Genomic DNA, 26,875 nt, shown 5'->3' on the forward strand with positions numbered 1-26,875 from the left:
GGAACTCTTTCAGAGATGCTAAGTGGAGCAAATAAGGATCTCAAGACTTCAGCATTAACTGATGGGAATAAAGCCAAAGTTTTACATTTGCTTTCACATCCTCTCTTGTGGTATGTTTTAGTTTAAATATTTTGGCTCAGTCTTGAAGCTTCCAATGCATAGGCAGATTGCTATGCCCACATGCAAAAAACCCCCACCAGAATTGAGATCTTTTTGCTGTTATATTTAGAGTGTGTATTTAATTATTGTGCCTGCACGATGCCATAGAAAACCCTGGTTTGCTTTCACATATTCAACAAAGAACTTTTCAGAAGGGTATTTTTAAATTAGATCCACACTAATTACATGTATTATTAAGAACCCAACGCTTCACAGCTATCAGTGGGTTGTATTATTGAACATTTTCAAATAAACACGGGGAAACAGAACTCAGTCTGAACACATTCCCAGCAGAGGCACTCGAGCTTTAATAAAGGTAACCCAATGGTTATAATTAAAAAACACCTCTCACACTTTGAAAAATCCCAGATACTTAACTTTGAAGTATGGCTGTGTAACTCAGTTCCCTTTCACACCGCTCTGGGTAACCATAATCTGTCCAGTTCCATGACTTCTGTTTATTTAACACACCAAAGCAAGAATTATTTATAAAGTCACAGCTGTTCTTTTTCCTAGCTTTTGTTTCTCACAAGTCTTAAATATTTGCAAAAACAAGAAAAGTAATTAAAGTATTGATACATTAAGCAAACGCTTCCCTAATCACGCTGCTTAAATAGGAATCACTTGTTTAAACAGAACTTGCTAAGTATATGTACAGAAATACGGTGTTAAATAGTTGCTGCAGAGCAGGAAAGCCAACTTGCATTTAAAGAAACAAAATAAACAATGCCAAGCCATCAGTGCTATCGCAGGCAGCCACTCCAGCATTAGGAGCTGGGTTTGGTGTGTGGCCAGCTCTGAGCAGGAGCTGTGTGCCATCTGCTCCTCACACAAAGGACACGAGTTTATTCTTGCTGGTGGGAACTGCTGTCCGAGAGCCAACCCTTGGCAGAGCCAGTCCCTACCCTTGAAGAGCTGGCAGAGAGTGCTTTTTAGCCTTGGAGCTCCCTAATAATGATCCCCTCCAGGGTGCAGGTCCCTCATGAGTGCTTCATTTCCCCCTTTATTCTGATTCAGCATCCCGTGCAGACAGGCAGGACACCCGAAGTGCATCAGCCTCCTGTGGATTGCCCTTACCTGCCAGCACCTGGCAGCCGTAATCAGGGGATAAATCAAACATGAAAACAGCAAAATTGATGTTGGGTTTGTGGTTGCAAGCCGAGAGGTTGCAAGTTGAAGCTAAGACACGTGCAAAAAGCAAAACCAGCCCGTGGTGTGCGGCAGCGCTCCCTCCTTGTCCGTCCGGGACCTCGGGGACAAGAGCAGCACCCTCCCCTTTGTGGTGGCAGTCTGGCTGCTTCCCACCTTCTCCTGTTCCCTGGGAATTAGCTCTTGGACACAAAAGCAAATGTCTGAGAGTCGGAGCCAGGTATTGTGGCGAGGGGGATTTTGCAGGCGCGGTCACACGCAGGCGGGCAGGCAGTGAGTAATCTAGATAAATGCTAATGAAAGCTCTTGCCGGCACCTTGTGTATTCAAAGGCTATTTCCTATTGTTCCCAGTCAGCTGGCTCGCTGACTTCCCATTCAGCCCGGATTGCTCACATTCAGCTGGGACCACTCTAACATTCCCATTACACGTGATGGAAACCCTGCGCTGCCGTCCATTTGGTTAAGCTCATTATCCGTGGCCCTGGCGAGACCGCACATGGCACATCGTTAGCGCTGGTGACAGATCCCAGGACGAGCTGCCTGCTCGGGGAAGCCTGGGCTTACCTGCCCCAGGTACAGCAGGTGCTGAGGAGCGCTCCTGTAAGGCTTCCTTGGTCAATACGTTGTTAAAAAGTCACATCATTACCAGCCAGCCCACCCCAGCAGCTCGTGTGGCTCTCCCTGCCTGGAGGGGAGCGCAGAGAGCATCCCTTTGTTCTTAGAACCCATCCTCCCTCCTCACAAAGAGCCACCAGGAACCCGAGCTGCCCTCCTCAGACCTGGCACCGCTCGCTGAACTCGTTCAAAGTCTCTCAGGAGTTAAACTGGAAGCTTGCACCGACTTTGTGCTGAGAACACACAAATTGCAGCAGCTCAGGAGGAGCTGACCAAATTTAGCAGATTTCACAGGGACAGCACAAACCATCCCGGTGCCAAACTTCAGATTCTCGTTTCAAATGGTGTTGATACTGAAACCCCTCTCAAAGAAAGCATCCAGAATTTCAGAACATAGGCAGACTTTTTTTCCTCCCTGTAATCCTTCTCTTGGAAATGACTGAAACTTCAGCTCGAGTGCACCATTAAAGGCAGAAATCAGCACTGGACAAAGCCCAGAACACAAGTTTGCTGCCCAAATGTTTAAAGTCTGGCAAAGTGCTGTAAAAACCACTCGATATTGACCCGAGGCAGTGCTACTATTTTTGCCCATGAGATGAATAAGGGAGATACAAGTTATATTTGAACAATGGAAACATCTCCAGTGAGATGGGCACTGGCCTGGCTCCAGAGCAGCTCATTTACCAGGGGCCACGGCAGCTGGAGAATCCCAAACATCACATTTATGGGACCCTCCACTCACACATCAAAACAAGTCTTCTGCTGGGCTTATTCTCTTGGATTGATTTAGGGATTATCTCTCTGAATCAGATGAAACATTATCTCCTGCACTCTATCACGTTGCTATAGGGAAATAACAAATAGGTGTGTTTCCGTTGAAACTGGAAATTAAATATCCCACATGTTTCTGGTTTGTTTCTAAGCAGATCCAGCTGCATGCTAGTCCTAAAAAAAAAAAAAAAAAAAAATCCTGACTGACCTCAGCCACCTGAACAGAACACTAACATTTATTTAAATGGCATCAAGTATTTGAGAAGAAACATAATTGCATTTAAGAAGAAAACCAAAATCACAGACAACATTTTTGGACGCTCTACCTCAAGTTCCTTAATCAAATTACATAACCAAAAAATTATCTAATCAAAGCCATAAACTTTTTTACAATTTCCATAGAGCCTGAGGTTTTTTTTATTTAATTCACTTATCATCATCATCTTTTTCTGCTCTTTGGGAACACCAGTCCCCTCATGCAAGAATTTTCCAGTTGTTCCAGATCCACAGTCACTGGCTGTCAGCCTTGGAAAGGCTGCAGTATTTGAGTGGCATGTCTAACCAGGGATAGCCTGAATCCTTCCTGGAGGGCAGCAGTATCATCCAGGCTTCCTCTGCCTTGCAGCTTCTGCCACCATGGCAGCAGTTCTCTCAGCAGGGAAACAGCTCAGGGATGAAGTTCCTTCTTCTTTTGGGAAGGGGTTTCAGTCACAGGTGGGATTGGCAGGGAGCCCTGGAGATCATCCAGTCCATCCCAGTCCACAGCAGGGTCATCCAGACCAGGTGGCACAGGATGATGTCCAGGTGGGTTTTGAATAACCCCAGAGAAGGAGACTCCACAGCACCTCTGGACAGCTGTTCCAGGGCTCTGCCACCCTCACAATAAAGAAGTTTTTTCTCAGATTCAGATAGAACTTCCTGTGTTTCAATTTGTGCCCATTGTCCCTTGTCCTGTTGCTGGACACCACTGAAACAGAGTCTCCTTTCTTTCTGTTCTTTCTTTCTGTAGGCAGGCAAATTTTGCTACCAAAATGAAGTCACAGAATCGAGGGACCCCTTCTTGTCAGTCTCAGTTTACCAAAGTTGTACTAAAGCATGAACTGCATTGCAGTAATGAACATGTTAATGCAAGCTGTGAGTCAGTGCCATTGTAGCAAGAGCTGAGTATCCTACAGGATCCTACAGGATCCCTGCAGCAAGCACCTGTGTGCAGAGCTTGGGCAGGAGAGATGGTCCTTGCACAACACTTCCCTTGGGATGCACAGAAACTCACCCAGCAAATGTCAAAAGCAGTCAGATAACCATGGCCAGGATCCATCCAGGCTGTCCCTGCAATCCCTGTGGGAATGGCACCCTTGCTCTCACTCCTGGCTGCTCTGTCACCTTCTTTATGGCAGAATGAGTTGCAGTGAGGTTGTAAAAATGCAGCCCCTTCTGAATGCTTAAACAACTGGGAAAATTATGGTCAATCCTCACTCCCAAGGCAAGGTAGTGCTTCTCACAGGCTGGAAAATATCCATAAAGCCTGTGAGTTACGAGTACTTTTCTAGCTCATTGGGCAGTTCACTGCTGTCTTATCCTTTACATCTGTGGCACAGGTTTAGTGCAGATCTACGCTCTCAAATGCTGAGTACTCATAAATGCCATGCTGATTTTATTGTAGGTATTTTTATAATCTCATAAAGTTTATATTTTTAATATCACAGATAATATGTGAAGCTGTCATTTACACCGCTCAAATACACAATGGGAGTCAGTAGCATAAATGGCCATTTTTCACTTGGAACACATATTAATCTAAAGCTAATCTACATTAATACAAGACACTTTTTTGGTTTTTTGGTTTTTTTCCCCTAAATCCACATACATTCACATCCTTTTTTTCTTTGCAGCCAGGCTGTGGAGGCTTTCAGGGACAGAGATGCCTTTCTCCGTCGTGCTTGTTCAACACGCTGTTCAGTCAGCTGCTGCTGTAAAACTGAGGCTCTCAAATAGCACCACAGTCCAGGAGGGAAATAAATGCTGCTGAGCATATTCAGCTTCACCCTGGCTGAGTTCTGCACCACGACATTCATTTCACTGTGCCTTACGTTTAAACCCTGCTCCCAGCCTGCTGAAATGTGGGAAGAATTATCCTGAGGGACCGTAGTAAAACACAGTCGTGTTTATTTGTAATTGCTACAAAATGCTTTACAAAATTGTTAGTGTCCTTTATTATGCCTGCTACTGAAGCACTTGCCTGTTAATTAGAGAAATTTCAGCTGTCATAGCTGGCAATTATAGCTTGTGTATCACTGTCTGTTATGAATAGTCAATGAGAGCTGATTAATATGCATGAGTGGCGGTATATAGCCGTGCCTGGGAGCCGGGAGAGGCAGAGGGAGGGAGCTGCGAGCCGGGGACGGGCAGAGCTCCGCGGTGCTGCCACCGCCAGTGCCGGCAGCAGCCGCCTCACCTGCGGGGCCAGCATCACCTGGCAGCATCACCTCCATCCTCACCTGGATGCGCCCTGGCCACAGGCAGCGCTCTGGCTGCTCGGGGGAATAAGGAGGATCCTTTCTGCCGCTTGAATTTAAACATGGGATGCAGTTTGTGCACTCTGCAGAAGCCAGAAGAGCAGTACAAGTTGCTGTATGAAGTTTGTCAGGTAAAGAATTAGATTTCTTTTCTGAAAGGAAATGTTCTCTCTCAGGCTTGTGGCCACTGTTAAGGGCAGGGAGGATGGAAATGGAAAAGAAAGTGAGTTTGCCTTGTTTGAAATCTGTGTGATAATCATTATGTTTTCAGCCTGGATGTTCCCATTTACATGTGCAGAACATCAGATATTTAAATGCAACTATTATACGTGAAACTTTTCCCAACACTTCCATCACAAAATAAGACTGTTCATTTCTGCAGTGTAGATTAGGTTAAATTTCTTGTCAAGGATCACGGCTTGGCCATACACTCCTTGCACAAGTGGAAGAGATGCACGAGGAAGGTTTTGTATCTGTTTTCAAGTACCTAGAGCCACTTGTTTGTGTGCAGTGTGCTCACTGGTGCTCAGTCTGTCACTGAGAGTTTATAGCTAGTTGTTGTAGCTGTTGCACCTTGCTGTGTAAAAACACCAACTAACAGATCTGACAGCAGATTAAAACTACTGCCCTACAGATCTTTGTATACCAAATTACTCATATGAACCTTCTGAGAAGTTTTCTGTGAATGTATTAGCACATCAACCTCTATTGCAAAGATTTTATTTCCTGATTCTGCCTTTCCTTCTGTGTGCCTCTGAAATTCCTTACTCTGTCACATCTACAGTTTGGACTGAGGCAGGGGGATGGAGCCCTGCAGAGTGATGGCCAGGTGTTTCAGGATGTGTGCCTGCAGGTCTCCCTGGAAATACTCGCAGACTTTTACACTCACAGTCAGTACTCAGGAGGTGGATTGGGCTGTCTGTACCAAGACTGGATGGACAGACACTACCCAGATCCTTCCAGCTGCACTTTTCCCCCGTGCCATTCCTGAGGTGGTTTAGGAGAAGTGACAAGTGCTGGGTGACATTCCCAGCGCTGCTCCGTGCTGCCGGCAGAGGGAATTGCTCAGCAATCCCGTGTCCTGCTGCCTTCCCACCTGCAGCTGATCCCAGCCCCTGATGTCACTGACAACAAAGTGAATAAAAGATGTGCTCTGTGTGTTATGCTAGTAGGGAAGTGATTAAATTTTAACCACGTAGTTGTGATCTAATTCTCGCTCGCTCACCCAAAGGACGCTGACGCTTTGCGGAGTAAAAAAAACCTGTGGGAGCAAACAGAAAGACATGTTGACTGTCATTTCTATTTATACCAGCACACTTCCACTTGCTAAGCTGCTGTGCATGTGATGGGGCAGGAATTTTACAGGGAGGTAATCAGATTTTTCGGCCAGAGTTGTGAACTGAGAAGCAGTTGCAGATGCTGCCAGCAGCAGCACACCTGGGGCCAGGTAGGGTCTGTGTGAGTGCTCTGCTCAGATACAGCAGTGGCTGTGGGAGTAATTCCTTATCCTGACAAGTTTTGTGCAGTCTGGGTTTGGGGACTGTCAGTGAGTCACGTTCAGGAGTGCAACAGCCAGGACAGACAGCCAGCACCTGATCAGAACATTGCATTTGCTCAGGGGCTTGCTCAACTTTTGTCACGAAGGGAAGGTGGCAGAGAACCTTTGCAGCTTACTGACATCTCCCAACAGATGCAGGACAACATTCTTTAAATACACGTCCTGAAATCAGTCCCAGGAACAGTTCCTGCTGATATCTGAGATGACTGAACTATCCAGTGCTGGCTGCAGGTGCAGATCCCTGGCAGGAGCTTGGGTTTAGGATTCTGTCAGCCTGCAAAGTGCTGCAGCCTGTGTGAGAGCCCAGTGCTCCTCATGAAGTGTGGAATTCTTTTGGGAAACACTGTTGGAATACCCTCAGTTCCACAGAAAGGGAAGGTGCATGTAATCCTGTAAAACTGGGATTTCTAACGTAGCAAAAACTGAATTATTTAAGACTATAATCCCTGATTATTCTAGAATATAAATAACTGCAAAATTATTTTAGCAGGGGTCTACTTTGATTTCTCTCTTTCGCAAGACAGGAGGGAGGGAATTCTATAGCTTGTGGAGCACATCCAGATAATTATATGTCACTACAACTATAAAAACACGTCCTCATGTAACCTACACACAAGAGCAATCACCTACAGTTTAATGGTGAGGGAGATGAAGGATCACTGCCATTTTAAATTACAGAATATAGAAGATAAAAGTTTCAAAATCTGCCAACAGTAGAAAATGTCTCTTACAGTGGTTTTGTGTCATCCATGTAACCCTAATATCATGTGATAAGAAGGCATTGCTATTTTAAGAAATCTGAGTTAGACAAAATTTGCATAACTTGATTTTGGGGAATATTGAGCATCCTTACAAATAAATCTCCTTATCCTTAGTTTTTAAAAGTTCATGACTCCAAGATGTAGGAATTCAGAAGACACTTGAAGGAATTAATAATAGTACATAACTTCACTTTCTCTATTAGGCCAAGAGCTTTAGTGTGGCTGGGAAATTAATGCTTCCATAAATTACAATTCCAGAAGGTCTGGTACGGCTGGCTCTGTAAGTCCTCTAACAGTGAGCACAAAGAGGATCAAATATACCAGGGCTCAGGCTTTATCCCTTCCTCATCCATAGATAATTCAAAGAGATCCTCTTCATTAAGGGCTTTGGCACATTGCCTACAATTTCTTTTTGGGCCTCTGTGTGCTTAATGATGCAGAACAATGGTCTTCCCTCTTGTTGAGCACTTACCTTATTGTACCTTTAATCACATCATAAAAACCAAATTAAGACACCTCGTCATTAGAGACTGTTGTAGCTGTGCATCTCAGTGCTTTGTGCTACAAACACAAAGGGGGCTGTGGCAGCTTGGTGCAGAGCAGTGTCACCACTGATGAGCGTGGCAGCAGTGGGGTGCAAATCCCATCTCACATGTGTCCCAAGGTTTACTGCCCAGCTGAATGCAGCACATTAAATCAAGTAATATATACTATTAGATTTTCAGGTGTCTGGTTAAATTGGAAATCTTCTTCAGAGGATATTAAAAGTTGTGAAAATGGAAGGAGAAGGGGGAAGAAAGAAAGCCAGAAAATGGTGAGGGTTTTTAACACCAGGTTTCTGATGTGCTTTTTTCAGTGCCATCAACTCCTACGTAAACAATAACAGAAATCAGGGCTTTTCCCTTTGTGTGAAAATTCCTGAGGGACCAAAAAGTAAACTCTGTTGGAGGAAACTTACAGAAGAATGAATCATTAGAGATAGAGCTTTTGAGAGTGCAAAATAGAGTTTAAAAAGTTTAAGCCTGCAGTTTAAGGAACTTTCTCAGTACTTTTTTCACACTAAGCACACATTGCCCACAGTATGGGAGGTAAAAACACAGTGCAGTTGTTTCCTAAATGGACACAGTGTTTTACAGAATCCTCACAGCATCACAGAATGGTTTGGGTTGGAAGGGACCTTAAAGATCCTGTAATTCCAACCTTGCTGCCAGGGGCAGGGACACCTTCCACTGGAAGAATCTCCAAGCATGTCAGCACAGAATTTTAAATCACAGAGACTCTAAACTCGCATGGGCAATGCCCAGAACTGTTCCCTGGCATTTAGGATGGTGGGAAGACACCATAAGAACAGCCCATCCAAACTGGCACTTGGAGCTGAGAATCCCTGAGGAAAGTGAGCACAGAGGCCAGCCCCTTCCTGCAGGCTGTCCCTCCGGGCTAAGGACAGGCTGGCAGGAAACAAGCTCATGTTGCCACTGCCCTTGGTTCAGCTGAGCTGAGGTCAGAGGATTCTGCCCCGTGGTTGTTGAGCTGGCACCCCTCACAAATACTAAAGTTCATATATAAATAAACAGCTGTTGCCATGATCCTGCAGCCTGTCGGAAAGTTGAAAGCTTCACTCACATGCTCCCAGCCTGGCACGTCCCTGAGACACGGAAAAACGACAGGGTTGGTAAAAACCACCAGTGGGCAAGCTGGATTTGTGTTTTAAAGCAGACTGAGATGCTCTGTGGCCAAGGTTATGTAACCCCCAAGGTCAGACACACATTCTGTGCTAATGAGAGGTCGGCAGTGATGAGGAACAAGCCAACCCTGTTTTCCATTGGCAGCTTCCAGTGGCATCGCTTGCAGGGCACTGTCCTCCAGCAGAACTCCCACACAAACCTGCTGCACTGAGCTAATCACCAGTGCAGGCCCCCTTGCCATCAGAATTCCATTTGCACGTTCAGACTTGAGAACAGGAGACCAAAGTAATCAATCAGTAAGAAAGCCTAATTCAAGGAAGCAGACTAACTAGACTTAAACCTACTGAGCAATGATGTTATCCTAAAGCAGGGCCAAAGTGAAGCTTGCCAAAATAAACATTCAGCTCAAAAAAACCCACCTAATCAAAACTGTAAGATTTGGAAAACAGAAATAATTGCCTCTGTACATATGCTTTTCACACCCTCAAATTTAATTGGGCAGCCAGAGAATTAGTTGCTCTACATTTCAGTAGTTTTCCATGTTAAGACCAAAGTGGTGGTGCCAATTATAGGGAGCTGCTCTACTTGAAATACAGTGTATGGCTTCAAGTGCTCTGTATGTGCAGCCTGTGCTGCAGCTGAAATTAAAACTAGCACTGAAGTTCGATTCTGTCACTTCACTACCATTAAACTCGACCTCAATAACAGTTGTGAACCTATCACACTCACTTCAAAGTAGTCATGTGTTTGCTTAAACAAGATGTTAATTCCAAGGGCTTTGTTCTAGACGGGGGTTTCTGCTGCAGAATTAGTTCAGCTGTAGAAAAACTCTGCTTGACAGACTGGAGACTCATAATCTTCAGAAAACTGCCCTTTAATGATCGTGGCGCCTGTCTGTGGCTCACAAGTCCCCTTTCCTAATTAGACATTTACCAGAAACTGGCAATTGAAATTTTCCTCTTCACTTGATGATGAATAATGCAGTGCCTCTGTTAGGATTTCTCTGGAAGATATTCTTTATTGGGAAGTTTAGAGGGATATTTTGGCCATTAAAGGAACATAAACAAGATCTGATATGAAATAAACGAATGTCTAATGGTCACCTGTGATATAAATGCCTAATTTGACCTATTTTGCACGTTAAATGCCTCAGTGTTGCATAATCTTCCTAAAATCTGCAGTGCCTTTCATCTTTACAGTGGACAGATAAAATGCTCAGCCTTAGCATGGATTTATTAGGATGTTTTTTAAATGATGAATGATTGAAGGGATGAGTTTTGTGATGCTTTACACTTAAACATCTGTTTAATGCTACAGAGCAGGTGGCAGAAGTCACAAGGGAGAAGGCACCAGGGACAATCACTCTGTGCTCCACTGTCACCTGTCAGACACGGGCTGGGGAAAAAGGAAACATATGGAGAAATGACAAAGTGCAGATTCAATAAATGTGTTTTGCTGTGTTCATTAATAATGGAAGAAAAAGGTTAGCCTTCATTCTCACTGGGACAGGACAACTCTGCAGTCACATGAACACTGGAGTGGTCCTTGATGGGTAAAGGGAAACAGATCCAACTGGAACTTGGGCACAAGTCAGGGATTTGACAGGAGAGGGGCAGAATAAATAATATCAAATATACATAACATTAAATATTACAGTACTCACTAATTCACACCGTTACAATTGAAGAAAAACTTCCTGTTAATATGGAATATCTTCAGGCAAAAAGCCAGATGCCACCATCCAAACCACAAATGGTCAGAATCAGGGCACTGTTTTCTTCCTTGTGTCCATCAGGGATAATCCTGGGTAGGGACACAGAGGTGATTGGACATGCTGTCCACTGGAATATATCAAAATTATCCCAAATAATAACAAAAACTAAAAGCAGAAATGCAGCAAGAGGGTTTTTTGCAACTTTCAACCAATATTCTGTACATTCTTGCAAAGTGAAAACTGAAGATCATTTTAGAGACAGCAATTATTCATATGTTGGAAGATCACAGCTGATAAGAACTTTTAAATTTGGCTGAAGTGCTTCAGAGTTCAGCAGAAGCTCTTGTGTCTGACCTGATAAATCTGGGTAACTGCCATCAGTTTTAGGCAGAAGCAAAGGAAAATGAAAGGTTTTTGTCACTGTCCCACTGTGAGAGCTCATGGCCAGGGCAGCACAGAGGGAGGTGGTGGTGGGACTCCCTCCTGAGGTTTGTTCAGCTCTGCCTGTGCAAGGCCCAAGGTGACGAAGCTCCTGAAGCAGCAGGGCTGAGAAACCCTCTGGGATCTGTCTCTGGCTTCCCACAGAGCAGCACAGGCTGTTCTTTCCATCTTTTCTTGGAACCAGCTTCAGTAACCCTGTTCAGCACAGGTGATCTTCAGAGCTGTCCAAAATTGTTCTTCCCCTGCCCTGCATCGCATTTTTGGAAGAGGGGAGGGAGTGTGAAGATGGACTTAAAAGCCACAAGCAATGACCAGCAGTGTGAAAACGGGGTGCTGGGAATCAGAATGATTTTAAGCACAGTGCCTGGGTGGTGGGATGGGAGGTCTGAGTTGTGCTGTGCCCTCCTGTGACCTCAGGCTGATCACAACTTGTTCTGTGTTTCATCCTTGGTCGAGATCCCTTTGGTCTGTTTGCCCTGAGCAGGTCTCCAGAGGCAGCCCTGCCTTGGCTGTGTGCTTGCACAGTCTGAAATGCTGCTGAAGTGATGTCAGTATTGTTTGAAGTGCTGCTCTGTACACCAGAAACTTGTACTACTCTGATTTTATTGGAGGTATGGTGTTAAATATTGCCTTACCAAACTGGGAGTGCAGGGGAAAGATCCGTCCAAATCTTTGTCTTTGACCATTCCCTTTTTCTGTGGGAAAAAGGTGCTGCTCTGCAGGGACCCTTGGTCTGATTCAGGACAAAAATTGTTTCTTAAGCTCCTCAAATTCAGCTTGAATCCACATAACATTGCACCCTCAGCTAAAAGGGTTTGAACTTTTTCCGTGCTGTTCACTCTCATCGTGTGTTATTTTAAACATAAATATAGAATACAGAGCTTTTTGAGAGCTGTCATTGATAAAAATCTGGCATTTGCTGTACTAGATGGACACACAGACATGGGTTTTGCCCCTTGGGAAAAGCACATGTGGGAAGGGCAAGAGCATTTCCCAAGGAGCCACGCTGGAGGTGCAGTGCTAGAGGTGGACAAAGCAGAGGATGTGAGAAAACGGGTAATTACACTTGCTGAATCCAGTCATTAGTAATTCATGGTTATTTATGGCTCATTTGTAGCTCACTCAGAGATCCCATTGATTGGCCCCCTCTGGGGCAGGCTGCAGAAATGGCAGAGAGAGGCATTGAAAGGGGAGGCCTGTCAACTTCTGGCTCTGTTCTAGGTGGACCTGGGTTATTCAGCCATGAAAAGATACTCAAAAGATCACTTGAAAAAATAAGGAAAAGCATTTCAGCCCTGATATAAAGTCATTTAACACGAATAATTCATATTTAAGAGAAAAAGGGGCTCCAAGTAAACTTTGCTTCTAGTGAAAGTCTCAGAAGCCCCAGCACTGCTCTGTGTTTTCACTGAAGGAAATTATAAAATCCCCTGTGGTTCTGTTTGGAGTAGTGATCCCCAGGGGCAGAGCCTGAGAACCCAACCAAGAGCATCTCAGTGTGCCACAGACACTCCTGGCACTGCCTTGGTAATACCCAAATGTGCTCATTACTAATCAAATAAAAATTCCTTTATTTCCAGGCTCTTTTTTCCCAAGATTTTCCATTTGCAAGTTAACGGTTTGGGGAACAAATGTATTCTGTGCTCTTGAGGAAAAGAATTTTCCCTTGGTCTGAACTGTTTTGTCATGGATGGCTCACAAGGCAGAAGGGAAATGCACACACATGGAAACAGTCTATTACTAAACAATATCACTCTGGGCTTTTCAAAAGGAGGGAGACTCTACATATGAGGGAAATAAAAGGGGGATTAGATGAATCTGCAAGAAGAATTAACCTGTATTTTGAACCTTTTTTCTCCAACTCCTGAGGAAAAAGGGGGTTTTAAAATAGGCTTTTTGCTGCTCTTGCTTCTATAAAAATCTTTAAAGTTGTGCTGCTTTTTCTTAGTATGCAGACTCCTTAAGAACTTGCTAAAGGAGTGAATCAGACCATAAAGAGCATTTTAAAAGGAGCACAGGCATCTGTAGTCTAACAGAACTAGCATTTTTATAGTGCACTTCCCAAGGATTTGCATGAATTTCTACAAAGAAAAGCTGCTTACTCATTCTTAGGCAAAAAAGTTTTTTTCTCTGTGACATTTGTGAGGCACAGAAGAGCCAACAAGCTGCACAATGCATACCAATGTTTATCATGCATGGCATTAAACCCACAGAAATCAGTCTAAATTAATGGGAAAAAATAATTCACTGGAGCCCGTGGTTTCTGCTGGGTGCTCCCAGCATCCAGGAAACAATGGCACACACTATTGCTGCAAAAATAAAATACAAAATAAAATAAAACAATATAATACTTCATTACAACTAAACTGTTCTGCCCAGGATTTTGTGGCTTTCTCAGCCTTTCAGTAACTACTTCCACCAGTGCCTGAAGTCACTTCATCTGTGCTGTTGCAGGTGATTTTGCTCATGCCTGAGTGCTGAACTCCTCCATGCCCTGAGCACCCTCCCCACCTTCTCTTCCTGTCCCAGCCCTGTCCCAGTGTCCCCTCCTGGGGCTCCTGTGTGTGCCCTGCTGTGGCTGCAAGTGGGAAACTGGGAATGAGCTCCAGGAGCATCCTTGGGCAGAGAGCCCAGGTGTGTTAATTCTGCTCTCACAGGAAAACAGAAACCACCACTGCTGGGCTTTCCATGAGCTCTGTGTCAGAAAGAGAAGAAAATCAGAATTAGTGGCAACCAGGAGGAAATTTTGTCCACTTGTAAACAAGTGACATATTTTGATATACCTGAAGGCCTCTAATTTATGTCTCTTTAAAAGTGGCAATTAATTATCCTTCTCTTCCCACCCAGAGAAATAAAGCATGTAAATCACTTACCTTGCTCAATAATTAAACAGCAGCTATTGATAAAATGACATTTATGTAATAGCACAGCCATGCCCTATCCTGCCTCATACCTCTAGCAAAAATGAGGATGTGTTTTCTAGTAACAGAGAACAATTCTGTCATCCCAGCCTTGGCTGCAGATTCCCCTTGCCTTGCACAGGAGGTCCAGCCTTGTCCTCACAGTGGAAAGGCTGGAAGGCTCCAGCCTCTGCACCCTGTGCCAATTCTGACCTCAGGAAATTAGCATCTAAACGGTGGCACTTGGCTCAGGAGCCTCTCAGCAGAACAATTGGTAAAGGAAAAGCACATCTGTAAATACAAAAACGTGAGAAAATCTGCCCTTGTAAAAGGTATTTCACTGTGACATATCTGGAATTAATAGAAGGAGCAGATTTCAACAGGAGGGATGCCAAATGCCTTGCACGGCTCCAGCAGAGAGAAGCCAATGCAGATCCAATGCTTTACACACTCACAGCACTGGAAAATTATATGGAAAGCCATCTCCTAGTGAGGTAGAGCAAATTATTCACAAGCCTGAAGAGATATGAGGATTTTCCTGTTGTTTTTTATTTCTTTTCTCCTTGTTGAGATCACTGCTCACAGATCATCACTGATTTATTTGTTTCTTCTACTTAATATGTAGCTGCCAACAGAGAGAGATTTGAAAACAGACTCAGGAAGGCCCTTGGGTCTTACCAACCCTGCAGCCTCCAAGATCCTGCTGCCTGATTTTACCCTTTTATCTCCAAGGCAGCACTCAAACATTTCCAGCCTTTTTCCTGGCTCTGAGGAGTCTGATCTCCAACTCTACCCACTTATTTGCTGTACTCACACCTCCTAGGCTGTCATGGGATGTTCCTCAGCAATTCCACCTGATGTTTAGGGTTCCTCAGTGGAGTTCTGCTGCTTCCATTTGGGGCCAGATACAGCATATTCAATTCTTTTCATTCCTCTTTTCATTAATTCCTGTTTATTTTTCTGACCATTTTCTTCTTGAGTATAGGAATGAATGAGAGCTCCATGATCAAAAAGAGAGCTGAAGGCATTGTTTCCTTCTGTTTGTTTGCTGGGCTCACCCTTTTGGATTTGTGCCATGGCTTCCCCTGTTCTGCCTTTGGGCATCATCTCTCTCTTTCTCAATTACAAATGTACATCACTTCCACCTTCATTGGCCATGGCAGCATTTTCCCTTCCATTATCTCAGTTTGGCCATGGAATGCTGATTTGTCCTCTATCAGCTTCATAACTTCATGATTTGCTGTGAAGGTCCTCTCTCAGTCAGAGCCTGAGCTGGGGCACTGCAAAAGCAAAACCCCCCTTGACTCCAGTGAGCATCAAATCAAGCTCAAGTGACTATTTTATTCTCATTCCAAGTATTAAAACTTCCAGGAGACACAGACCTCCCAGACAGGGTTATGCCATCTTTATCTGTAGATTTCTTGGTCCTCTCTCCAAGTGCAGAAGAACATACACTACATACTATAAAATAAAATACTGTAAATGGTATTTTATTTCATAATCATTGCATAGCTTCTATTAAAAAAAAAATCAAGCAGCCTCCTATCACTGTCTGGTGTAAGACAGAGTATTGGCCTGCCTCATGCAGTGGCTAAATCCACTCTGGCTCCACCACAAGTTTCACCCAAGCCCATTCAGCTCCATTTAGCTCCAGTCACTGCATTTTATCTACAGCTTTCTCCATATTCAGTACATTTCCAATGCTAAGAAGGTCCAAAAGCTGAGCATTTCACCCTTCCAGACAAGTTAATTTATCCATCCTTTGTGCCATGAAAGATCCCATTGTCTCTGTCACATGGCATGTTCTTCAGAAATTATGCATATTTGTCGTTTTTGGCAGTCTTCTGAAATGTTCATGTGCATGGATTTATTTTTTCTTCTGTGTTATTTCAGATGTAACTGTTTATAAGGAAAAAAAATTGCTGAGCACAATTCAGCAGCATTAGGAATCAAGTCTAGGAATATAAAGCCCCTTTTTTTTAATCAGAGCAAATCTGTACAGATTTATTAATTTATTAATTTTATTATGTATTTATTGGCTTTTAAGCACTGGGAATAATCATTTGTCAATTGTAACAAATTTACCAGATTGAAACTAAGCATATTATTATCACCTATTTGCTAGACTCAGGATTAGCCACAAGTACTGACTCTACCCAGACACCAGAAATCAGGCCATTGAGATCATCCCAGTAATATTTCTCTTCTGCATCATTTTTGTCCTGCTAAAAATAAAATACCAATACCTGCTACTTTTCCTAGACTAAAAAGCAATTTATCTCTGTTATGCATAAGCAGACTGGGGAATTACTGCTTTTTATTATCCAAATATTTAGCACTGCCATCCTTATTTCCCTGTAATGGAAAATGATATTGGTGTGCTGAGATGGGAAATGCTTAAAAAAAAAGTAATTACAAACTATTCACTGCTCAGTATTTACCACATATTATGGCACTTGCTGCAGGTTTTTTAGTAACCAGACTCAGAAATGTAATTCCCTGCTGTTAAGTGTATTTTTGTGTCACTGTGTGTTCTTTCATCATTTGTTAGGGCAGTTCTGACCACGTCTCATAGATCAGCACCACCACAGTGGCCAAGGCTGCTGCTCAGAGCAGGAACCTGCAGAGCTGAAAGGATTGCACTCAGCTGGGGTTGAGGAATCACCTTCTGTAAGGGATCCACAGACTGACCCCAAAACCATTCATCATGTGGACAGCTACTGTCCAGAGGATTGTTTGCCTAACAAATGTGGGTGCTGCCACAGCTCACAGGAATATTAACTTTTAAAGACAAAATCCCCAGCCATGTCTTTGAAGTGGGTTAAGAAGCCCATAATAACAGCAGTACAGTGACTTCTGCTTCCATTTCACTGTAATCATTGCCATCCTATCAAACCCACCCTCTAAAATTGTATACACATCAAATATTGTTCTGTAGAGTTATCAACTGTAGAGTTGTCAGTTGTAGAGCTATCAATGTACCCACTGGAAGCTGAGTGCAAGAAAGTCACAAACCCTTTCTACACCCTTTCCTGCTGTCCCTCTGCAGCAGGAGAGAGTTTAGATTAGAATTTAGCTGGCTCACACCCCACTTCTAAAATCTGGTCCCATTTCCTTCTTCCTGGCTGTGCAGGACCTTTTCTTTTTCATGGCATGATCAGCTTGCAGACAACATAGTCAGGAAACTACTTGGGCATAATTCCTGTAGTAACAATTTATGGCACAGTGCAGCTACTGCTGCCTGTTGCCTGCATGACATCAAGCTGTCCTTGAAATTATGATTATTTATGTAACAATTGCAGAGGAGAGCACAAAGAGGATGCCAGCCTGTGGATTTGCAGAAATAAAAGTGTCCTAAGGAACCTAAATTAAAGTGCAGGCCTGTGCTAAACTGTCTGTAATCCAGGTTCATGACAGCATTTGGGAATGAACTGGAAATCTGTCCTGGGCAGGATTTTACCAGGTTTTGCTATGAAGATGGAGAAAGGATCTTCATAAATAGTTTCCTGCTCAAGAGTTATTCTCAGCACATTTCTGAAAAACATTATACACTGCAATTTAGATCCTTTTGTTTTGATTGCTTGTTGGGTTTTGTTGTACAAAAAATTAAAAAAATAAATAGGATGCGCACAGTAAAATGTGCAACGTTTAATTTGCAGCAAATAATAAAACTCAAACCATAATCAGCATTTCCTTTTTCCAGAGAAAACATTAGGCTGAACCTAATTTTACAGCTGTACAAACTGTTTTAAAGTAATCTGCTCAATTGGGCGAGTTAATGATATTTAATTTGACCAGGCCAAACTTCACACGCTGTGCATAACTGGGAGCAGTGCTGTGCAGTGCAAGAGTTTGTGTGATGTGAATGTCATGCTAACACCTTCCCCTCTCAGCTGGCTTCACAAAAATCCTGGTGTCATCACCTCCCTAGGGCAAACCCAAGATGACAGCAGGGAAAAAGTGCTAGTTGCACAAGGTAATTCAGCAGGAATTTGGCCTTTTCAATCTGTTCTGCACTCAAGTTGACCTTCTTTATATCAGCCAGCTTTTTGCCCTGGGCAGATATGTTAAATATGGGCTAAATGTAGTTATTGTGCTGAGTAATGTTCTCGTTCAGATGCCCCCCTTTAATGTGACTAAACATGGATTATAGTGTGTATTTAGTGCAGTGTGTGAATTCTCTGCTCAGCCCCCCAATTCCATGGCCTGGCATGTCTCCTGTTATTTCTGTCCACTACTCTAAAACTGAGTTATTTATTGCAGTGACTGACTACTGCCATCACGTTTAATCTGAAAAATTGTTTATCAGACACAAACATATAGTTTTGTAGTTTTGCTTTTGTTCAGCAAAAAGGCAGAGAGTCTAAAAAGCAAACCAAAACTAGAAAAACTCCAGGAGAATCAATAACTTGTTGTGTCTGAACAAGGGCTGAGGGATTTCTTATCTGCAAGAAACAAATGGGGTGCTGGTTTGTACTTCACCTCAAAGAGCAAGCCCAGTAAAATCTATCAAAATAAAAGGCAGAGCAGAGGATTTGTAAAGTTACTGTAGTGAAGAGGGAAAATGAGGATGCACACAATTGTGGGGCTGGGCACTGACTGCTCACACCTTGGTGATGCTGAAGAGGCTGGCCTAGAACAGAGCCTGGGCAGAGTTAAAAGAATAAAGTAGGGATTTATTAAAAGGCCTTTAAAGGATACACCTTGGGCACCACAAGAGCCTGGCCGTGGTTCTGCCCAAAATGGATGGTGTGTCATGAACTTTTATACTTTTATAAGTTTTGATCCATTTCCATGTTGGTTTAGTGTCCAGTCCCAGCTCCAGGGGATGCAGTCCCACCCTCCCAGGCTGCTCTCCTCCATCCCCTGCTGTTTGCACTGTTTGGGCTGGAGCTGCAGTGGTGTCCTTGGTTCTGGGCTGGGTGTGGATTGTTCTGTGGGACTGAGCTGTCCTTGGACCTGGGCTGGGTGTGGATTGTTCTGTGGGACTGAGCTGTCCTTGGACCTGGGCTGGGTGTGGATTGTTCTGTGGGACTGAGCTGTGCTTGGCTCTGGGCTGGGTGTGGATTGTTCTGTGGGACTGAGCTGTCCTTGGTGCTGGGCTGGGTGTGGATTGTTCTGTGGGACTGAGCTGTCCTTGGTGCTGAGCTGGGAAAGGATTGTTCTGTGGGACTGAGCTGTGCTTGATGCTGGGCTCGGAAAGGATGGTTCTGTGGGGCTGAGCTGTGAGAGCTGCTGACATTTTAAATGAAGTTTGGAGCTCCAATGCAGTACAGAAGCTGGAAAATACAAAAGCTGAACCTTGAGGCACCATTGGCACGGCTGGGAGCTGAGCCTGGGTCCCTGACAGCTTTGTTCCTTCTCCCCACAGGTCAATGGGAAGGATTTATCCAAAGCCACCCACGAGCAGGCGGTGGAGGCGTTCAAGACAGCCAAGGAGCCCATCGTGGTGCAGGTGCTGAGGAGGGCCCCACGTGCCAAGGCCCACGAGCCACAGCTGGTGGATGTGGGCACCCAGACCGACATCACCTTCGAGCACATCATGGCCCTCAGCAAGATGGGCTCACCCAGCCCACCCGTCCCCGGGCTGGACCCCTTCCTGCTGCCCGAAGAGTGAGTGATGCTTTCTGAGCCTCAGAATCCTTTTGTGTGGGGGTCCTAGTTGTTGGTTTTTCTGGGTCTGGATTGAAGGCACTTGAGACAGTAATTCGTGTAGGGACTCCAGTGTTTATCAGTGACACAGTCTCACTGCTGTGAGTTCGGCAGCTTTCCATTAGAAGGCACAAAATGGCCAACAATCTCTTGTTCCAAGGGCTTTTAAGGCTAAACTATCCAATTAAGAGCTGACACCTGGATTATTTTCCCTTTTAACCCAATTAACTGATCCCATAGAGCCCTCAATGGGACTTTTCTGCCCAATTACAAAATGCCACCTAAAACCATGGAGAAGAAGGAAGAAGGTGAAGAAGAAACCCAGGACCACACCCTGTGCCCTCCATCCTGCTTCCATCCACAACATACTAAAAACCCCAAAACCTCAATTTCTCACCAAATTTCTCAATTTCTTTACACTGCTCTCTATAATATATTGCACACTTTTGTGGATTCCAGTCTATCTTGAAGTCTGGGAAACTTTCTCCATGGATGAAGGTCAAAGTCAGTGCTGACCTGAGGTCAGGGCACCCCAGAGCAGACAGAGAAATATTCCCAGTGCTCTGGGTTTCCACACTTGTGTTCCATAGGGGTGTGTTATGAGTTCACAGCCTCACCTCACTCTCTGGTAAACATGTCCTCCCAGAAATAGCCAGGATTCATCCACCACTGAGCCATAACTCACAGCATTTTCATTTTTCCTACACATTAGTGAGACATTACTCACATGAGTAATGCCACTGAGTCACAACATGGCCTCATAAAGCTCATTTTTTTTGCTGGCATTTGATGGATAAAGTTATTGCATTTTGTAATTCCTCTCACTGCCTCTTTGGGTTGCTTATGTTTTAACTTTATTTTTTATGGCTGCCATAAATTGTGTAATGCTAAGAGCCGCTGCATTCTGTTCCAGTGTATTAATTACTTTATTATAACCCTGCAGCGCTGTTACTCGAATAAGTTATTTTCTGGGACTAAAATTACTTACCAGTGTTGTCATGGATGTTTTAGGATCAAATTTTAATTATTGTTAATGGTAATTTGATGCTTTTGTACTTACAAATACAAATGACAATTATCTCCTGGCGCACACCCCCCGCCCTCACATGCTGTTGGAGAGGAAAACAGCTCCCCAAGGAGCCCCTGCAGATTGCCTGTCAGCCTGCCATGCATCTCCACAGGGAGCAGGGAACGGAAAGGATTCTGACCCTCTCAGTTGCTGTGTGTGAGAGGCTGATCTGGTCAAGGCACAGCGATTCCTCTTTTGTGAGTTTTTGAGGTGATCCTGCAGTTGGTGAGAGCAGGGCTGGTGTGCACCCACCCGCCCAGGGCGCCTCCCCAGGCATCCCTGCCTGCCCCCCTGGGAAACGGGCTCTGGCTGCAAACAGGCACTGCCCCTGAGTGACTTTCAGAGCTCAGCAACCTCCACACACGAGCCAGGACCTTTCCATGGCAGTGCCTGCTCCTCTCATGCCTCTCTCTGCTGATGCTCGAAGGAGACATTCCAGCACGGCCACCTATTCCCAGCCCACTCAAAATTCAAGCACAGCAGCACGATTTAGTGGAAAGAGTTGACAAAAGGCTGGAGCTTTGAGCTTGCAGTAAGCAAACAGCAGGGCTTGGAGCCTGTGGAGAGGACATGATTGTTCCTAGGGCCTCAACACTGCACCTCCCAGCCTCATCTGCAGGAGGGGCTTTTAGTACCAGGTGCACTTAGAAAATGGCAAAGATTCATTCCTGATAAACCATTTAGGAAAAAATTCTTCCCTGTGAGGGTTCTGAGGCCCTGGCACAGGTTGCCCAGAGAAGCTGTGGCTGCCCCATCCCTGGAAGTGTCCAAGACAGGTTGGAGCAAATTGTCTAGTGGGAGGTGTCCCTGCCCATGGCAGGGGTGGAATGAGATTTTCCTTAAGAAAAGATTTGCCTTCCACCCCAGACTGTCCCATGATTTTATCATCCTGTGATTTAGGTTGCAATGTACCTGCATTATTCCACCTCTGCCCCATCAGCTCCATATTGTTCCTGAATTATTAATCCCAGCTGCTGGGTCACCAGTGCCCTGCTCATGCCAGGGCCACACTCAGCTCTCTGGCTGTGCTGTCACCCAGCACATGAAAGCAAAGTCATTTTTTTCCCAGTGTTTCCTCTCAGTTCTCCCAATTCCATTCAGATTAATCTTGCCTGCCTCTAACAACTTGACTATCCTGGCCAATTAGCAGATGCTGTTACAGAAATAGCCTCAGACGTGTGTCTAGTTAACAGAGAATTACAGGGAGTTTACTTTCACTGCAGATAAAACACTCCAGCACAGAAAACAGTGATCACAAGAGCATTACACTGCTTACAACTTCCAAAGTAAAGGCACTGGAAGTGTGGGAGAGCTCAAGCAGTAAAAAGCAGCAGGCTGTCCTCCTCCAGTACATGGAATTTTCATTTAAAACACTTACTGGGGTAAGTGGTGTAGCTTACAGAATTAACCACATGCAGCTCCTCGGTGTGGGGGTCACTCCATCATCTCCCCTACAAGCTTGGAATGCATTAACAAGTTCCACTGAACTCCTGAGTGCTGTCCTAAAAAATACCTTTTTTTTTTTTCCAGCCATCCATCCGTGCATGAATACTATGACCCAAATGACTACATGGGAGGAATCCATCAAGAAATGGACCGGGATGAGTTGGAATTAGAGGTACTTAATCTGAGTAACTCTTTCATTTCCATGTGCACCTCAAGGTCCTTGAATTGCATGAAGTGGAAAGACTTTCCCAGGCAGATATTTGTGATAGCATTGCTCACTACTTGCTGATACCTTTATCACTCCATTGAACTGTGAGCCAGGCACTGATGATCTTCAGCTAACATAAATAATGAAGTCATTGATTCCTTTAATTAAATTCTGTGTAAGTGTGCTGATTTAAGCTTTCTGAAAATCTGAAAGGCTCTGCTGAGTGGCAGGACCTGTTCCATATAACCACAGTAACAATGTGTGAGTTTCCCGTAAATATTTCCTGGCTGAGAAACAGATGTTCTTGATCATATAATTTTGAAGTATGTTAAGTTTACAAGACAAGGCCAGGATAGATTTGCCACTATATTAAGCTGTTCCTCCCTTTTTCATTACTTAAGTGACATATGTATACATATAAAATTACAGATAATAAAAGTTGAACCAGTCATGAAGGTATGCAAGCCCTTTTCCCTGCCAAATCTTCAAAAAACACTTTTTTGGTTTTAGTGCTTGTATATCCCATCAGAAGTCCATCTTCAGTTTTCTCATTCCTAATTTTAATAACCTGCTCCCAACCATTCAGGGTGCAGCACAGAAATTGTGGAGTTCTGGAAGATACTTAAGCAGTACTGACCCAGTGAAGTGGTTTTAATTATTTGTAATAAATAGCAGCAAAGTATCCCAGTAGTTCTAAATACAGCCAGCAATGTCTGACCCAGCTGATCCATCCAAGACCATCAGTGAGAGAATATTTTATACCCTTAGCTGGCTTGCACTTCTGATTTCTTAGATCCTGGTCCTGCAAGCACCTGTTTGTCACAGCCAGCAGTGCTGACCTGCCTGAAGCTCTGCTGAAAGCAGATTTACCAACAGCTCAGTGGGAGCAGAGTTCAGCCCTACCATGAGCACCAGGTTGTTTCCTTCTATAAAAGTGTTTGCAGGATCAAGGCCTAAAACCCCATAAAAAGTTTGCAAGCTGTTCTCAAATTCTGCGGATCTGGTAGCAATTCATCTCTGTATGCAAACGTAAATCAAAGGCAGGATAAAATCAAAGTGCCAGTAAAACAAATGCTACCTAGCAGACTTCAAGGCCTTACTTTTCAAACAAGGCCCTTTTTTTTTTCTCTTTTAAATAAAAACAAATACAATATAATTTCAGTCTCAAAGGAAAATGTAGAACAAATCAGTGTTTTCTACCAGTATCTTTCCAAAATCTACTTTTTAGGAAATCTAATATTATGGATAAATTCTTGTGCTTCCATTAGAAGGTCAACCAGTTGAGCTGAAAACAGTTTGAACACACGCACTCCAGTAGCCAAACCTTAATATGCCTTAAACCACAACATTAATAATTGTGACATTGATATAGTACTTGATGGCAAAAGGTGATCAGCCCAGTAACACAGGCAGATGAACATTAGGAAACTCTCTGCAGCCTAATAGTGTTTCTTAAAAACCACTAAAGATTCCTGCTCAAATTGTAAAGACTGTGATCAATGGTAAGGTCAAAGTGCTAACAGGGACTCAACTGGCTGGTTGCTTTTTTGTTTGCCTTTTGATAGATATGTTTTAAAAGACCACAAAGGCACTGTTTCATTGACTGCAGCAGGAATGTCGAAAGTAAGAAAGCCATCAACTCAGCCTTCTGGGTTTCTATGTCTATAAAATGTGCTTTGAATTTAAATCAGAAGCTCCTCATCTAAACTTTTATGGTCTGTAACTGACTGGTTAGTGATTTGTAACAAGCAAACAAGACAAAAAAGGTGAAATAGCCAAGTTCGCAAGGAACCTCCAATGTAAATATCCATAGGAAGGAATTTATGCTGGCAGTATTGCTGAGGTGCCAAAATTGTATTCTCGGTTTTATCTCAACATTTGTCTTAAAATTGATGACTCAGAGGTAACTGCCATATATTCTCTGCTACAAAAATAAATAAATACCATTTCTTTTCTTTTGAAGTTTCCGTGCCACAAGTAAGGAGGAACTAAATCGTGAACTCCTATTTTATTATAAATTAAAAGTACATTCATTCTTCACAGAGGCCCAGCCAGAAGTCATTTCAGGCTCATAAAGGAAGAATAATGTCACTCCAGGATTCCCCAGCAGTGTTATGCATTAATATGTTTATTCAAACAAGTCTGTCCAGCTGTCAGACACAGCCCAAGCCAGGGCTCTCTCAGTGGAACTTTCTCACATTACAAAGGAGAACATTCTACATCAAAAAGGGGCTTGTTCCCTCCCATTTGACTTTCTGTCTTCACCCTCCCCAATATGCAACTTGTGGGTAGGTCTTTCTTTCCAAGAAAAGAACTGAACTCAGCTGAATGGTTAGCTGAAAGTCAGTGAAGCTTGCAGATGAAAATTAGATGAAATGTTTGCTACTGCTGAGAAATTTCCCTCTGATACTCTCTCTCAGTCTTGGACAGAAATGAAGCATTCTTGTCAAAAGGCTGAAGGAGGGAAGGAGGACACCAAACTCGTTCAAAGAGCTTTTTGCCCACCCAGTGCACAGCTCCCAGTGTTCCCAGCATGAAAACACAGCAGCAGATCAGCAAAAGATGGACACACTGGGCACAAAAAAAGTGCTTCAAGGCCTGAAATTAATACTCCACTGCTTTTAGGAAACCAAGAGGAAAAGCTGAGTACCAGGGTTTCAAGCTCACCCCTTTGTGTACTTTGCTACTTTGGTTGAAACTTTTCTCTCACTTCTCCAATAATCTGTTTGCAAGGGGGCTGAGAGGCGACTCTGAACATGAGAATTGGAAGCCTCCATCACAGGCACTCTGCAATTTTTATTCCATCCTGGTTTACAAAGCGTTTCAAAGCATCTTTTATGTGAATATATTTCTTCTCTATGAAAACTCCTGCTCTGCAGGGAGCTGCACAGATCAGGAGCTTCTCAAGGCAGTGCTGTGTCTGGGAATACAAAGAGCTGCAGCCTGAGCAGGCCTGCTCCAGGCAGTGATTGAATATGGAAAGGTTTAAAAAGCTTCACAGCTGTACTTTCTAACACAAATATTTGTGTGTTCTCTGTTTGGAACAAACGCAGAAGTGGTAAAACATTTCATCTGGCTCACAAGGCAGCACTGAAAAGTTGTCCTGCCTCAGCTCTCTGGAGGTTTTCAGCCTGGCCTCAGCACTTGTGCTGTGTGAGAAAGGTCTGAGCTGTGGAGCTCTGCCCATCTGCTTGGCAGAGAGCCTGGCATCCTCCAAGTTATCTTACTGAGCCATCCCAAACCTCTTTTCATCAGGGTGAGAAGCACTTCCCTTCCCCAGCACCACTGATTAAAGCTGGTCCAGGCTCTGTGGTCTGACAGAGGATTCCCATCACAGAGCTGGGCTGCCACAGGAGCCTCCAGGTGGAGTTCTGCTTCTCTGGAGCAGAGAATTTTGGAAGGAAAATCTGGCTTATAGCCTTTTCTCCCTTGAAAAGGGAAAGGGTGGGATTCTTTTCCATTTACCTGTGTTGAAAACCACTTTGATATGAAAATACAAAAATACAGATTACTTTCTTAGGTTCAAGAAAGCATGAAGAAGATTTTCCCTCCTGCTCTGGCAGGGTCAGTTACCAAAAATTAGCGAGAGCACCTAATGCAGTATAAAAGGAAATAGTTATTTATGTTTATTTATTTCCCTGACTTTCTTTTCTGTGTGAAACCTAGCAAAAGGAAGCACAAAAAAGGGAACCCTGCTGGTCAGGTATGGCAGAGGTCAGCACAGGAAAAACAAATCCACCACATTTTACAGAGAGAGGGAGAAGGACAGAGCACTTATCCTGCAAGCTGTGGGTGAGGCTTTCTGAGAGACTGAGCTGTTCTTACCCACTGCTGTCATTTCAGATCTCCACTGCTCATTTCTGTCTTGTTAGAGAAAGGACTCTGATTTTTATAAATCTGCAGGCAGGCCATAATTCTAAATCAGCAGTACAATAATTCAATAATCCTCTGCAAATGAAGGATCTTCTGAGCTTATAGAGGTTAATTTACTATTATCACTTGCTCCTAATTCATTATGATGAGTGGTTGCAGGTATAATGTCACAGGGCATGTTCATTTCTTCTTGTCTTGCTGTAAATGCCAGATGGATTTCAGCAACCAGCTCTGTGAGCCCTCCTTGGCTCTGCATTTGATGAGCAGCCAATAATCTTTCAGACACTTCTCTTGCACAGACTATTTTGAAAGAGCATCCAAATCCTCCTTTGAACATCTCTCAAAATGTCACTTTTA

The 26,875-nt window shown here is 43.8% G+C and overlaps 1 protein-coding gene across 2 annotated transcripts in view; it reads left to right on the forward strand.

Moving 5' to 3' along the window:
* Positions 1 to 26,875, forward strand: part of PDZRN3 (PDZ domain containing ring finger 3) — a 131,037-nt gene that overhangs the window by 94,394 nt on the left and 9,768 nt on the right. Inside the window, exons 1-3 of one of the 2 annotated variants that reach the window (XM_050979389.1) lie at positions 5,075 to 5,342; positions 19,642 to 19,883; positions 22,522 to 22,609. In XM_050979389.1, the coding sequence (XP_050835346.1) occupies positions 5,274 to 5,342; positions 19,642 to 19,883; positions 22,522 to 22,609 (399 nt within the window). In that variant the 5' untranslated portion in view covers positions 5,075 to 5,273. Of the gene's footprint in view, positions 1 to 5,074; positions 5,343 to 19,641; positions 19,884 to 22,521; positions 22,610 to 26,875 lie in introns of those variants that run through there. The other variant, XM_030228159.2, reaches the window with a different exon arrangement.

The sequence above is a fragment of the Serinus canaria genome, chromosome 12 (assembly GCF_022539315.1).
Source record: "Serinus canaria isolate serCan28SL12 chromosome 12, serCan2020, whole genome shotgun sequence".
NCBI lineage: Eukaryota > Metazoa > Chordata > Aves > Passeriformes > Fringillidae > Serinus > Serinus canaria.